This window comes from Alligator mississippiensis, chromosome 1 (assembly GCF_030867095.1).
Source record: "Alligator mississippiensis isolate rAllMis1 chromosome 1, rAllMis1, whole genome shotgun sequence".
Taxonomy (NCBI): domain Eukaryota; kingdom Metazoa; phylum Chordata; order Crocodylia; family Alligatoridae; genus Alligator; species Alligator mississippiensis.
The window spans coordinates 484,160,370-484,175,095 of record NC_081824.1 but is presented as its reverse complement, the minus strand read 5'-3'; the positions used below and the strand labels follow the sequence as shown (position 1 = coordinate 484,175,095).

General features: G+C 53.4%; 2 protein-coding genes across 2 annotated transcripts in view; both read right to left on the bottom strand.

Annotated features, from left to right (window-relative positions):
• Positions 1 to 4,395, bottom strand: part of LOC132249276 (delta-1-pyrroline-5-carboxylate synthase-like) — a 31,508-nt gene extending 27,113 nt beyond the window's left edge. Inside the window, exon 1 of the mRNA XM_059723908.1 lies at positions 4,015 to 4,395. The gene's annotated coding sequence lies outside the window, so the exon portion shown is untranslated. The remainder of the gene's footprint in view (positions 1 to 4,014) is intronic.
• A 5,447-nt stretch (positions 4,396 to 9,842) lies between these two features.
• On the bottom strand, positions 9,843 to 12,983 carry LOC132249263 (zinc finger protein 883-like). The gene has a single exon (XM_059723873.1). The coding sequence runs from the start codon at positions 12,765 to 12,767 to the stop codon at positions 10,716 to 10,718; it is 2,052 nt and encodes a 683-aa protein (XP_059579856.1). The 5' UTR covers positions 12,768 to 12,983; the 3' UTR covers positions 9,843 to 10,715.
• Between the last annotated feature and the right edge of the window lie 1,743 nt (positions 12,984 to 14,726).

Sequence of the window (14,726 nt, the reverse complement as noted above, 5' to 3'; positions counted from 1 at the left end):
CAAGCAGCAACATAGCAAGAGCATCACGTGCAGGTGCCACTCACTGTGTGCCGTGCAGAGGCTTCTGTACCTGACACTTCCGGCTGAAAGCCTGATGAGAAAGATTTCAGACAGAAGCAGCAGCTGCTGTGAAACCAGGAGTTGACACAGACCGAATTTCTGCCAGCTCGGCCGAGGCGTGATGCAACTCAGCAGCCGCCAATCCGAGGTCCTGGCAGCACAAGCCACATCCCTTCCAGCAGCACAGACAGAGCTACCCTGCGGCTGACGTAACGTCAGGCCCAGCTCTTCCCTGTGGCTGCAGGAGCACGTACACCTCTCCGCCCAGCTGATGTAACTCTGCTCCACGTTGCAGCACAAAATCCAGAGTTTTAAGGTTGCTGTGTCAGTAAGAACTTTGTGCATGGCAGCCCTGGTGCCACGGGCAGTCCTGGTCCCACAACTCCGGCACAAGCACCCTGCTCCACACCCAGCTTCCCTTGACCTTCATGCTCTTCATTTTCAGACCCGCTGAGCCACTGATGGTGGCAGTTGCGTGCAGCTCCCTCCGTGCTTTCAAGGGTAGTGTGGTCTTTGAATCCACCCTTAGCCCAGCTCTCTCCTTTTTGATTGCATCCAGATCCAGCCCCTATCCTGTTCCACAAGAGGGGAGGCAGTTTGTCCTATTTACTCCCCTCTGCCCTTCTGTTTGTACTCCACTTGGCACAGTAAAGGGGAAAGCACGCTTTGATTCTGTAGTTAAAAGCATTTGTCATGTCTTCTCTTCAGAGACATCCAAGTCAAGCTGCTGCCTCAGCCTGACTTGCATCACACCCAGATGGCCCCGGTTCACTCCCATTTTGCCTCACCCCAAGTCTCACAGTGTGATTCTAGACCAAATCAAAGGCTTGTTTTTCCTTCCAAAAAGCAAGGCCTTAGGGGACTCGGTCAAAACGCTAGCTTCCTCACTCCTGTGGCTGGAAACAATTCCGAATCCTTGAAATTCATTCTTTGAAACACCGGAGCAAATACAGAGACTCCAAAAAGAGATGTACTCTTGTAACTTGGAGGCTCCAATTCACATTTGCATGTCTGAGGCTGGCAGACTCACTCTCCACTTCTAAATGGGACAGTATCTCCAAACTGGTGGGGGAAAATAGAAACCAAGCACAGGGACATCTATCCTTAGATAAAAACTGCAGCCATTCATTTTCCCAGCATCAGGGCTAAAGAAACCTACTGAGTCCCCATGCACTAACTCAGGGGCGGGCAATTATTTGGGCTGCAGGGCCACCTAGGGAGTTTGGGTAAACTGTCATGGGCCAGGTCCCCCTGGCAACAGCTCACCCAAACTCCCTAAGTGGCCCTGCAGCCCAAATAATTACCTGCCACCGATCCAAGGGCAGAGAGAACAAAGGTTAGGGGAAGCTAACCTTTGTCCCCCCCTGCTCCCTGTACCTCCCCCCACCCCGAGTCTCTGGCACACAGCTGGGCCAATGTTGTCCTGTATTCCCACATGCTACTTTGGGCCACGTGGGCACAGCTGGCACAGTTCCTGCCTGACCTGGTCATGTACCGGGGACTTAGGGCGGGGGATCGGGTGCAGAGAGAAGGGGTAAACAGAGTGTGCCACCGGCCCAGCCAGGCCCGGATAACCCACAGCTCCAGTCCTTCTCCCTGCATCCCCTCCCCTGCCCAAAGTCTCTGGCACATGGCCAGGCCAGTGCCATGCTGTACCACTTTGGGCCCAGGTGCCACTTCGGGGCATGTGGGTGCATCTGACATGGTTCCCATCTGACCTGGCCACTTGCTGAGGGCTTGGGGTTGGGCAGGAGCTGCACCAGCCACTCCAGCTGGGCCCACATGGTGCAGCCCAAAGCTGTGAGGGAACACAGCGTGGCATCATGTTAGCAACGCCTACACCCCTACCAGGTCCTGACCCGGCAGAGTCTGGATAACCCGCAGCTCCTGAGCCTCTTCCCCCCGCGCCCTCACCCCTGCCAGTGGAGAGTGACGTTTGCTGGGGCCGGGCTCTCTGGTCTGTGAACAGCCTCAGGCTTGGAGCAGCAAGCAGGCAGCCTCGATGGGCAGGAGCCTGGCCAGGGGCTCAGTGTCCCCTGCCTGGGAGTGTGCACTGGGGGCTGGAGGGCAGGGAAGGGCAGGCCAATGGGAAGGGGAATGGCTGGTGCTGCTGTAGCCGGTTGGCAGGGGGAAGGGAAAAGAGTGAGAAGCACGGAAAGCCAGGGCAGCCATGGGCCAGATACAATTCTCCTTCAGAGGAGCAGTCATAGGCTGGATAAAGTCATTTGGAGGGCCAGATCTGGCCCACAGGCCATACGTTGCCCACCCCTGCACTAACTGCATTGGCACTGTGCACACAGAATAAAAGTGCTCCCAAAAGAGTTTGCAACCAAAGACTTAGGCAGGGCAAGTACAAGACAAATGGGATCGGGCTGGAAAACCAGAGAGCAGATAAAATGTTGCCTAATAACTAGATCCTTGTTTTGATTTAGACACACCGTGACCAAGTCATAACTCTCCTTTCTTTAACTTCATTTATTAATTAATCTAATTTATTTTCAAAGATACAGCCATGGGCCAAATTTGGCTGTGGCGCCCTGGGATTGATGGCGCCCTCGGACTGACCAAAAGTGCTGTTTGTGGAGCCAGTCTGGCAGTCGCTGCACGTGGCACCATGTCAGCCCAGCCCTGTGCACTTGTTCCAGGGCCAGATCAGGTCTCGGAGACCGTCCCTATGCACCGGAGACAGCGTGCAGAGACAGTCCAGCGCATGCTGCGTGTGGCACACAGGGCTGAATGCACTGAAGTACTGGAGGCAGTATCACAACACTCAAGAAGGCTAGGTTTTGTTTTATGAATCTGAATAAGAGATGTACGTTTGACTATAATGGCTACTCACGGGACTAATTGCATGATATCTTTTGACCATTTGTGCCTTGTTTGTTGTAGTTTTTTAAACTTAATACATAATCTAGCAAATCAGTGAACATGGAGAACTGGAACTGAAGAATAATGTGCGTTGTGTTTTGTGTGATGATGTGCCTCACCGCCTGTGCCACAACACCTGCACTCCACTTCTCAGCATATAGATCTGCCCCTGGGCACGGCCACGGCCACCTCACACAGCATGCGCCCAATGCCAGCTCTATGTACAAGCCCAGGAACGGTGCTGGTGCATACCGTGTGCAGCAGGCAGGGTTGGTTCAGGACACACATTACATGAAGTTGCCCAGCCCTGCACACTGGCTCTGATGTGTGGAGCTGGCCTGGGGGTTCAATCCGGGCTGTGGACCAGCCCCACGCTCTGTGGGCCAGATGAGTTTGACCCTGCCTTAGCCCAAGTCGTATTCCACTCTCCTCTTCCCTTCAGTCTCCAGCCAGACATGACACAGCTGTCAATGTTCAGCTTTTGTGTTTAATAGCTCTCCTCTCTGCAGGCTACCTCAGCGATTCTTGACACAACCTGACGCAGAACACTTCAACGCCTCCATTCAAACACAATTCCACATACTGACAGCTTCCACTACAGAAGCTGCATCTAGCAACTAACTGAAAAGACTGTTTCTTTTTCTTGTCAGCCAGCAGAAGAAATGTCCCTTCTTGGGGCGGGAGGAGCAATCAAAGGAGAACTAAGTCAAAGGGCTGAGTTTTGCACTCATGATCAACAAACCCTTGTGAGAAGCTCCCACAGGGAGCCAAGATTTTCACAGGAGCTTGACCTGTCTCCTGTGCTCAGGGCTGTCCCTAGCGGGGCGTGAACTGGAGCAACTGCCCCGGGCCCTGTGCTTTGGGGGGCCCCGCGAAGACAGGCCGGCTGTATGTCTGGCCGCTTGCCACCCTCCCTCCTCCCCTGCCATGTCCAGGCCCCACACAGGCTGATTTCTCCCAGGCCCCACAACCTGCTACGGTCATCGCTGCCTGTGCTAGCAGACAGATGCATTAGACAGCACCCAGGGAGATTTAAACTGAAGGGCAGTCTAACACTGAAGGTGGTTAAGCACTGGAGCAGATTACCTAGAGAGGCTGTGCAGTCTTCTTCAGTGGAAGTTTAAGTGCAGGTCAGAATAACGCTTGGCTGGATGGATTAGACAGGGATGTTCCTGCCAAAAGCAGCAGGCTGGACTGGGTGACCTCCTGAGGTTCCTTCTGGCCCTGTTCTTCTAGGACTGTCCTGGTCCTCTGGAGCTGTAGTGGAAGGTCAGCCATGGAGAGAGGCAGCTTAAAACCAGTCGCAGGAAGGGACTTTGACTATAGTAAGAAACCTTTCCAGGGACAAATCAGTAAAGCTAACCCAAACTGAGGTTTTAGTAGATAAGGTTGTGAGAAAATGGATAAACTAAACAGTAACAAATCACCAGGACTCAGGACCTTAGGGTGAATGCCACTGAAGGGGCTCAGATCAGAAACTACCAAACTCCTAACTGTAGCATGCCTCCTATCACAAAAAACAGCCTTGCTATCAAAGGATTGGGGGATTGCCAATGTGACTCTGATATTTAAAAGAAGCTCTAGAAAAGAGCCAGGAAACTTCAGGGCTGTGAATCTAACTCAGGAAGTTAGTACAGAGTAAAACAGGGTGCAAAGCATTGCAAGTTATACCATACTAAGGCCCATTTGGTGCAGAGCACCTCCCCGGCCCACTCTGCCCTCCCAGGCTGAGTCCAAACTGCTGGGCCACGGAGGTGGCTCCTGCCCAGTGCCAGTCCCGCCAGACTGCAGCCTGGTGCCCTGCTGTGGGCAGAGAGATCTCTGAAGGGGCTTGTGACCCCCCATGCCCTCCTGACATCACCCATGCCTTCACACCCCCTGCCCCACACACAGTCCCCCCTTCCCCACATACTGGGGGGCAGGTTGGGACTGAGGGGCACTGACAGGGATGGGAGAGGTGGGGGGCTGCAAGTCAGGAGTGAGGGCAATGGCATGGGGCAGGGGGGACGGACCACACAGCTGCAGCTGGACCTGTGTCTTGGTGAGCAAAGGGGGCAGGGGAAGCCCTGATTCTCTATGATAAAAAACCCAAAATCAAATGCCAAAATTTATAGATGTTTATAGGTTTGGGATTTGGGGAATCTTCTTCTCAGTACTCCTACATTGCACATTTAAAGACATGGAAGGTGGAGTGTACCTCCACACAAGATTGGACAGGCAACTCTTCAACCTGTCACAAATTAAGGCAGACTAAAGTTAGAAAGGTGCTTATCAGGGAGTTTCTATTTACTGATGATGCTGCCCTTACAGTCCACGACAAAGACCTACTTCAACAACTCATGAACTGCCTCTCAAGAGCTTGTCAGGCATTTGCTCTCACCATCAGCATAAAGAAAACCACTGTACTAGGACAGGGAAGATCCATCAATCATCATTGATGAGAACCAGCTAGCAGTAGTCCAAGAGTTCGGCTACCTAGGCTTCATAGTGACCACCAACCTTTCACTGGATGAAGAACTTCATGTTCGCATCGGAAAGGCTGGCACCACCTTCAGCAGACCAACTAAAAGAACCTGCAACAACCCAAAGCTTATCATCAAGACCAAAATGCTAGTGTACAAGGCTTGCATATTCAGCACTCGTGTATGTGGGGGGGAACATGGACAGCTCAAGCACTTCAAGAGAAAAAGTAAAACAGCTTCAACCTGCGCTGCTTACACTGCATACTCAACATCAAATGGCAAGATAAAGTTACCAATGCAGAGGTTCTTCAAACAGCAAATTTACCAAGCATGACAGCTTTACTCAAACACAGACAACTGAACTAGCTAGGCCATCGAAGAAGATCGGAAGATGGACGCATACCCAAGGACATGCTACACGGGGAATTACCGGAGGCAACAACAGGATACCCCAAGCTTCGCTACAAAGACACGTGCAAGCGAGATATGAAGGCATCTGGGATCGATCCTGACCAATGGGAAACCTTGGCAAGCGATCGTAACAAGTGGTGTCGTCTCCACCAGGGCATCAAAGTCCACAACAGAAATTGGCTCCAACAGCTTGAAAAGAGCCCGTAGGAGGCAAGCAGCTCCCAAACCGCCCAACCATGACATGTTGCAGGGGTGTAGGTTGTAGCCGTGTTGGTCTAAGGACATAGGCAGACAAGGTTCCTTGGGTGAATTTGATATCTTTGGTCTAATAAAAGATATCAAATTCACCCAGGGAACCTTGTCTGCCTACAACCATGACATGTACATTTGTAATCACTGCCACAGAGCATGCAAATCTCGGACTGGACTATTCAGTCACATGAAACACTGCAAACCATCTACGTCACAGTCTGCAATATCCACCATCTCCCATAGACGAAAGGATGCCAAAGTGGCGTTTCATTTGAATCACAGAAAAACATGTATTTGGGTTTTTTTAATCAGTGAATTTTTTGGTTTTTTGTTTGTTTGTTTTTTTAAATCAGAGAATTTGGGATTTTTAACAGAGAAAACCAGGATCCCTGGTCATCGCAAACCCAGTCTGTCTAACCTGGTAGTTTACTTCTGGCAAGGGCCCACATCTAGCCCCGAAGGCCAAACCCTGCCTGTCTAAACACCAAGCCAGTCATGCAACATGAGACTGGGAAGGGAGACTTCTATACAAGGAATGTAAGAGCAGCTCACAAAACAAAGCATGCGATTTAATCACTGTTATTCTGGCTTGCCTAAAAGACATCATCAGCTCTTTGAAAATCCAGACAGTTTCAGATGCAGTCTGTTGTGACTGAACTCCACAGCTAACTACCCACAATAGGAAGACCAATTACTTTATTACTGGCTCTAATTTTTTTTATTTTTCTTTTTGTTTTACATTGAGCTACCCCTTACCTGTGCATCATTATAAAAGTGGTGTGAACAGCATTAACTGAACCCTTTACAGTTCTGTAAACCTCAATTAAATGCTGCTGAATTTCTCCTTTCCAGATTAAAGTTTTTACATCTTGTGATAGCGCACGTTCACTTGGGATCTTTCTGGTTTTCTGTCAATGAGGCAGCAGCAGAGAAAGATGGACCTAGCAAGAGAAGCAACAGGGTGGCTGGAAAACACTGCAATGCCAAAGCCTCTGCCACTACCAGCTCTTCCTCTGCCTGCACCTGTGCAGCTGTGTCCAGGCTTGGTCACCGACCACGGAGGCTTCCACTGAGGTCTGGTCTGGCTTTGCAGGAACTGCAGCCGGCAGGTCCTTGCCGGGGGCAGCCGGGGTGGGGGCGCAGATGGCTTATGGGGTAAGAGGTACCTCCTGGGGAATTCTCTCGGTAATCAGGTAAAGGCGCTGCAGGAGGAGGCAGATGGGTTCACAAAGACCTCCAGCATTAGGGAACATGGGCCAGCCAGAGATGGTCCTGGAAGACGCAGGTACTCTAGAAGGTGGAAGCTGGCAGCTTGTCACCTCTGGCAACAGGCAATGCTCCTCTTCTATGCCTGCAGCTGCCCAGCTGAAGAACCGGTATGAAGCCCTGGCTTCAGATAAAAAGGAGCCCACTCCAGTGGCCGGGGAGGCCAAGCCCTGCTCTCTCCCTTCCCCTGCCAGGGAAAGAGGATTGAGACCACTACCAAGAGGAAGCAATGGGGGTGACGGTTAGCAACTCCCTCCTGCAGGGCACGGAAACATCCATCTGTCGGCCTGACCTCTGGCTGGGGAGGCCGCTGCCTGCCAGGAGCCCACATCTGAGACATCACAAAAACGCTGTTCAGACTCATCTGGCCCCCTGATTACCATCCCATGCTGCTCATCTATGTTGACAGCAATGATACTGCCAGGGACAACCTTGGGCAGATCAAAAAGGGACTACATGGTTTTGGGCACAAGGGTGAAGGGGACGGGCATCCAGGTGGTTCTCCTCAATCCTTCCAGTCGAGGCTAAAGGCCCAGCTGAACGCAGACGCATCCCAGAGAGAACACGTGGCTGCGTCGAGAGCATTGCTGGCAGGGCTGCGGCTACTTCAACCTTGGGGCGGTGCTCCACAGGGGCTCTGCTAGAAAGAGAGAGGGCATCCACCTCACGAAGCCAGGGAAGAAGAGCATCTTTGCGTACAGGCTTGCTAACCTAGTGAAGAGAGCTTTAAGCCAGGTTTCACAAGGGGGTGAAGCCCAGGGCTCAGTAAAGAGCCCGGGGACCTGGATAAAATGCCCGGACCCAGCAGTAAGCATCATCGCCACCAGCGCCCTCAAGGATCGCATGGCAACCCACCAGACATGACCGAACCACCTTCCTCAGCAGCTCGCTGGAGGGCGAGTTCAGCAGACAGCGGGGACTTCTCCTTGCTGTGGAGCCAAGCCCACAGTGCACCACTCCTCTTGCCCTCCAGTCTGCCTGTGCCCTGCAGCCCTCAGCACCCTCCTGCTCTCTCCATCCAGGGGAGCTGCCTCCCCACGTCCCACCCCAGCCCCTCTGCCAAAGGCTCAGCTCCCCACTGCTGCCTCTGCTCCTGGCCACGGCCAGCTCAGAGCAATCATGTCCCGCTCCTGTCCCAGGGGAACAGAGTCCTGCAACTGCCTCTGGTGCAAAGGCTGTGCTATGTGGGCCCTTGTCTCTGACATCTGCCCCCAGCATCTGGGCATGGGGTCTGTCGCTCAGGCCCGCCTTCCTTGCTCCCTGACTTCGGGGCAGCCTCAGGCAGCTATCTCAGCAGGAGCCCATGTGTGCAGCCCAGCTACCTGTATGAACACGCTCCCCTGCCTTCTGCACACGGGAACAGCTCAGGCACTGCAAGGGAGGAAGGTCTCCCTCCCTGCAATCCTCCCTCCCTTCGGGGAGCGGCGGTAGTGCCAGACTCCCAGCAAGGGGCCAGTCCCCTAGGCATGCAGGGGTCCCTTGGGCAGCTGTGCAGCAGTATAGGTCCCGAGTATCATCATGAGTCAAATGGCTGTGGCACATTCAGGAAGGCCTCAGTACTCTGAGTGGGAGATTACAATGTGCTGCACTTCACCAGGAGAATATTTTTATACTTCCAGGGGGGAAGGTAGGACCTGCCACCAGCTGCACCGCCTTCACCCCTCCTACTGCACTGCACTCACGTAAGGGACTCTACTGCCTCCTGCCCAGGGTTCATTCAACACGGCAGGGTCCTGGCTGCACAGCGGGACAGGGGAGTGAAGCCCTGAGTGGGACCAATTCCTGCTCCTCAGGGTTAGCAACAAGCTCTGTGTAACAGTGAATCCTGTGAAAGAGAAGGGTCTGGGAAGTCAGAGAGATCTGCCCTGGAAAGGCCTGAGGGTTCCCGCGGCACAGCTCTGCAGAGGACACAGACACCAACCACAAGGTACCATGTTCAGTTCAGGAGCTTTGCTAGCAAGGCTGTCATGAGAGAATGGGAAGGAGGGAGGGAGGGAGGGAAGAGTGTCGGGGTGACAGTATTTGGATCTTGGGGAGCATTGGATTTGCAGCTGAATAAAAGGCAATAACCCGTGGCTTAGCAGAGCTGCTGACCAGAAGGCAGAAAGGTATGGTAAAAGTAACACTGCAAGACACTTAGGCAAGCATTATCCTCACGACAGAGTACTGTTGTACGATATATAGCTCACTGTGTACAAGAAACAAGATGTAGACCTCTAGCTATCATGAGGAGATAAAGCACAAGCAAGACCTTGGAGATGGTGAAGACATCAGCAAGAAACTTCAAGTGACGGAGAGAAGCAGAGGTCAGGGTTTAGGCAAGTGCTCATAGCAAAAAGACATGTAAATGAGTGACATGCAAAGGCAACTGCGTGCCAGTGAAGTAAGCCGTAAACAAAGGCGGAGCTTAAGGTGGGAAGGACTAAGGGTGCAGCGAAGGAGAGACAAAGGTGGGGTAAACGTTAATGAGCATCAACCAAGGTATATAAATATGAAACGAAATCATATTCACTGCAGCTCCCGTTTATTGAAGCTGGCCCGAAGCTGTCTCCACTTGGAATAAAGCAGTTGACAAGCAATTTGTGCATCGATCCACTGCCTCCCTAGTTTGGGGCATTGCGTAGAGTCAGGTCTAACAAACAGCTCAGGGGGTGGCAGTAGCAGCTCCTGGCGGACCCTACTGGGCATGTGCAGGTCTGGGAGAGGGGTGATGTGGGGATGAGGAAAGGCGAGGTCAGGGAGGAGGGTAGGGAATGCTGCCCAGCCAGAAATGCACTGCTCCCTGCAACTCAGGGGCTCATATGCCAGAAGCCCTGGACCAGGAGGAAGGAGAAAGCTGGGAGGCAGCCACGGAAAGTCCCTGGGTGTCATTTCACGCCAGCTGTCTTGGGGAGGGCACCCTACCGTTAAGGCACTTCTTCCCCTGGAAGTACTATTTGCTTTTAGAGAAGGATGGGGAATGCACAGACTCCAAGGCTGATGCAAGATCATTTCCTCCTCTTCTCCTTGCCCCGCATGGAGGCGGACTTCTACCTGAGGTGTTTCTTCTTAGACTCTCCCCACAATCAATCCTTGTGGGCCAGCCTCTGGGCTCTGGATTCCCACTGTACCCTACAAGGGGCACAGCCTGAACAAAATCTTTCTGCACTCCACCGGCATGGGGGTGCTTGTCCGAATGCAGCACTGGTGGGTGCTGAGCAGGCAGACATCTCCAAGCCCTTCCTGCACTGCTGGCAGAACTAGGGACGCTTCTGGGTGTGCATGTGCTGATTCCAGGAGGGGTGGGAGAGATGGGTGAAGCTTTTCCAATACTCAGGGCACCCATGTAGCTCCTCCCCTGTGTAGATGCACTGGTGTTCGGCACAACCTGGAGGAGTAGGCGAAGCTCTGCCTACACTAAGAGCAATGACGCGGCTTCTCTTCTTTGTGGATGCGCTGGTGCTGGGCTAGGTAGGAGGATCGCGCAAAGCTCTTCCCACACACAGAGCACTGATATGGTTTCTCCCCTGTGTGGATGCGCTTGTGCTTGGCAAGATAGGAGGAATGAATGAAGCTCTTCCCACACTCGGAGCACTGATATGGCTTCTCTCCTGTGTGGATACGCTTGTGCACGGTCAAGGACGAGGACGAGGTGAAACTCTTCCCACACTCAGAGCACTGATGTGGCTTCTTTCTCGTGTAGATCAGCTGATGCTGGACCAGACTGTAGGATGAGGTGAAATTCTTCGCAAACACAGAGCACTGATGTGGCTTCTCCCCTATGTGGATCAGCTGATGCCGGACCAGGGCAGACCAGGTGAAACTCTTCCCACACACAGAGCACTGATGTGGCTTCTCCCCTGTGTGGATGCGCTGGTGCTTGGTCAGGGAGGAGGATTGGGTGAAGCTCTTCCCACACACAGAGCAGTGATGTGGCTTCTCCCCCGTGTGCATGCGCTGGTGCTTGGTCAGGGAGGAGGATTGAGTGAAGCTCTTCCCACACACAGAGCAGTGATGTGGCTTCTCCCCTGTGTGGACCAGCTGATGCCGGACCAGCTCGGAGGACCAGGTGAAACTCTTCCCACACACAGAGCACTGATGTGGCTTCTCCCCTATGTGGATCAGCTGATGCCGGACCAGGGAAGAAGACCAGGTGAAACTCTTCCCACACACACAGCACTGATGTGGCTTCTCCCCAGTGTGGATGCGCTGGTGCACAGTCAGGGAGGAGGATTGAGTGAAGCTCTTCCCACACACAGAGCAGTGATGTGGCTTCTCCCCTGTGTGGACCAGCTGATGCCGGACAAGCTCGGAGGACCAGGTGAAACTCTTCCCACACACAGAGCACTGATGTGGCTTCTCCCCTATGTGGATCAGCTGATGCCGGACCAGGGCAGAAGACCAGGTGAAACTCTTCCCACAGTCAGAGCACTGATGTGGCTTCTCCCCTGTGTGAATGCACTGGTGCTTGGTCAGGGAGAAGGATTGGGTGAAGTGCTTCCCACACACAGAGCACTTATGTGGCTTCTCCCCGGTGCAGATGCCCTGGTGCTGGGTCAGGTTGCCATAATGGGTGAAGTGCTTCCCACACTCAGAGGACTGACGTGGCTTCGCCTGCTCGTGGATCAGTTGATGCCGGGCCAGGTGGGAGGGGTAGGTGAAACTCTTCCCACACACAGAGCAGCGATGTGGCTTCTCCCCAGTGTGGATGCGCTGGTGCACATTCAGGGAGGAAGATTGGGTGAAGCTCTTCCCACACACAGAGCAGTGATGTGGCTTCTCCCCAGTGTGGATGCGCTGGTGCACATTCAGGTTGCAGGATTGGGCGAAGCTCATCCCACATTCAGAGCACTTATGTGGCTTCTCCCCCGTGTGGGTAAGCTGGTGTCGAGCCAGTTTGGACAAGGAGATGAAGCTCTTCCCACACACAGAGCAAGGATGACGCTTCTCCCTTGCGTGCATGCACCTGTGCCTGGCTAGACTGGAGGGCTGCCTGAAGCTCTTCCCACACCTTGTGCAGCCGTGTGGCTGCTGCATCCTCTGCACAGAGAGGCTGGTCAAGCTCTTCCCACACGTGGCACGTACATGGGGCTTCTCCCCAGCATGCTTTATCTTGTGCAGAGCCAGGCGCAAGGGGCAGCTAAAACTTTTCCTGCACTCAGGGCAGGAGTGGTCTCTCCCCCTGCGCTTGGTGGTGGGCTCCTGCTTCCCTCTGAGGCCCCCCACACTGCCTTGGTTTGCATGCAGTGTCTCTCTCCAGTGGACCTTTCCTTTCTGCCTCTTCTGGTGTCTCAGCATGACATATTCATCCCTGCACCTTGGGCTCTTTCGGGCTTCTTTCCCTTCTTCACTCCAATGCCCAACTAGAGATGGGACCTCGTTCGCTGCTACATTCTCCTGCTTTGGGGTCATCCCCTGGCCCTTGTGCCACTGGTCCTTCGCTGGTCTCAGGGAATCCACCTCACCCATACTCCCCAGGGAAGCCCATGGTGGCTCCAGCTTTCCAGGCCCTTCCACAGGACCCTGCTCCTCGGTTCTGCTCAGCAACCAGGCATGTCCTGCATGGGAGGAAGAAACACCAGATTAGTCCCTGCCCTGCTGCCAAGGGGCAAGCACTGCTACTCCTTCTGCTGGGATGGGCCTCAGAGCAGGACTGGACCTTGGCACTTGTGTTTCCTCAAGAAAACTAGGTGTTTTTGCCAAAATCCCAAGTGACAGTGGTGCGGAGTGCCAGGTCTCTGTGCCAGTCTCATCTTCTCTACTCGGTGGAGTTAGGAGTCAGATTCTCAAGCTTTCTGGCCCAGCTCTCAGCCCCATCCCCCTAGTCCCTCCTGCAAGAAAAACGTGGGACATGTGCGTTTTGACTGTACCCGAATGGCTTCATGTTTTAAGAGGCAGAGGATGAGACCAGAGGGATCTGCTCAAAGGAAAAATGAGGCTTTCAAAGGGCTGCTGTATCCCACAGCACTGGTGGGTCCAGGGGCGGATGGTGCTGAGCCCTCCACCTGACTGGGCTGACACGCTCCACATGCCCCAGTGCTTTGGTGAGACCCATCTGCAATGCTTGTCCTTGATCTCTGGCAGTCCTGAAAGCAGCATCTGGTACAAGGGTGAACAGCCTCGGGGTGCATGTCCAGGACTTGTCACCAGTCAGGAGCATGTGCTGAGCACTGCCTTACACAGCTTGGTAGCAAAACCCATCACGTTTCATGCATTATCCCTCCAAGAAATGTTCTGGGAGTGGAGAATTGAGAGCAGTGATCTGCTTCCTACCTGTTTCAGGGGCAATGTCTGGTGCAGGGAATGAGCCCATGGAGCTTTCCTCTGCTAATGAATCCCAGGCAGCCTCCACATCACAGACAGCTGCACTGGGACAAAGGCCTTGGCACGAACCCGCACACGGACTCTGGGCTGAGCCTCAGGCTTCGTGACACTCGGGGCCCCAGAGAGGAAACATCACAAGGGGAGAATCTGGTGCAAGCAGTGGGGGGTTCACTTCCCCCCACAACATGTCATCTTCTGAATCCCACCCACCCCACCCACCCACTTCATGCAGCCTGAGACCAGGGTTACACACGTCCCGTGCTCCAGGTCAACCAGACCAGGAGACACCAGGGACAGCCCCAGCCTCTCTCTTGTCCAACAAGAATGGCTGGGGGTGAAAAAGCCCAGAAGTGAGAGGCTGTGCCCATGAGGGGTGAAGATAACCAGGGCAGAAGAACCGAAAGATTAGTCCTGTCTAAGTCCTCAAAACTACACTCTCCTAGGACTAGTTAGTGCGGTGGAGCTACTTGCGGCAGGGCAGTCTCTACGAAATGCCACGTTGTCACCCCTGAGAAAGGCGAGTGCAGAGTGCCTGAAAACCTTGGCTTCCACTGCCTTGTGGGTTACTCTTGGTTGGGAATCAGATAGGGGGAGCCTGCCCCAACAGAAAACCCCTGGTGAAAGCCAAGGAAGGAAAGTGTGTGGCAGGGTACACCTTGCAGCAGCTGTCACTTGAAGCAGAAAAGATTGTTAAAAAGCAGCCTCTCAAGCTGCAAAGACAGGAATCTGTGAAGGAGCTCCAGCAGGGCCAGGGCCAGTCACAGTGTCAAAAATGATCCAATGACAGGAACAAACTTAAAGGGGGCTAAGCCCTTCCCTTTTCTGTCTGTGTTTTCCAGGATGTGGACCAGCAGTGAATCATCACGAAGTTCACTTGGTACAAAGAAGAGTTGAGCTTCACTGCGTTCTGCAGTCATTGTCTTGTTTGCGCGGCTGTGTTTGTGTACCGTTATTGCTGTAAGTGGCTGTGGTGTTAACTATGCTAGACAAGGAAATGTAAGCACAACTTCTGGATGGGTTCTGGAATATCTGCAAAGTGGCTACAGAAAATGGTACCCCCCTGGAGCATGGCCTCCTGGGCCTCAAACATATCAGTCATGCCAA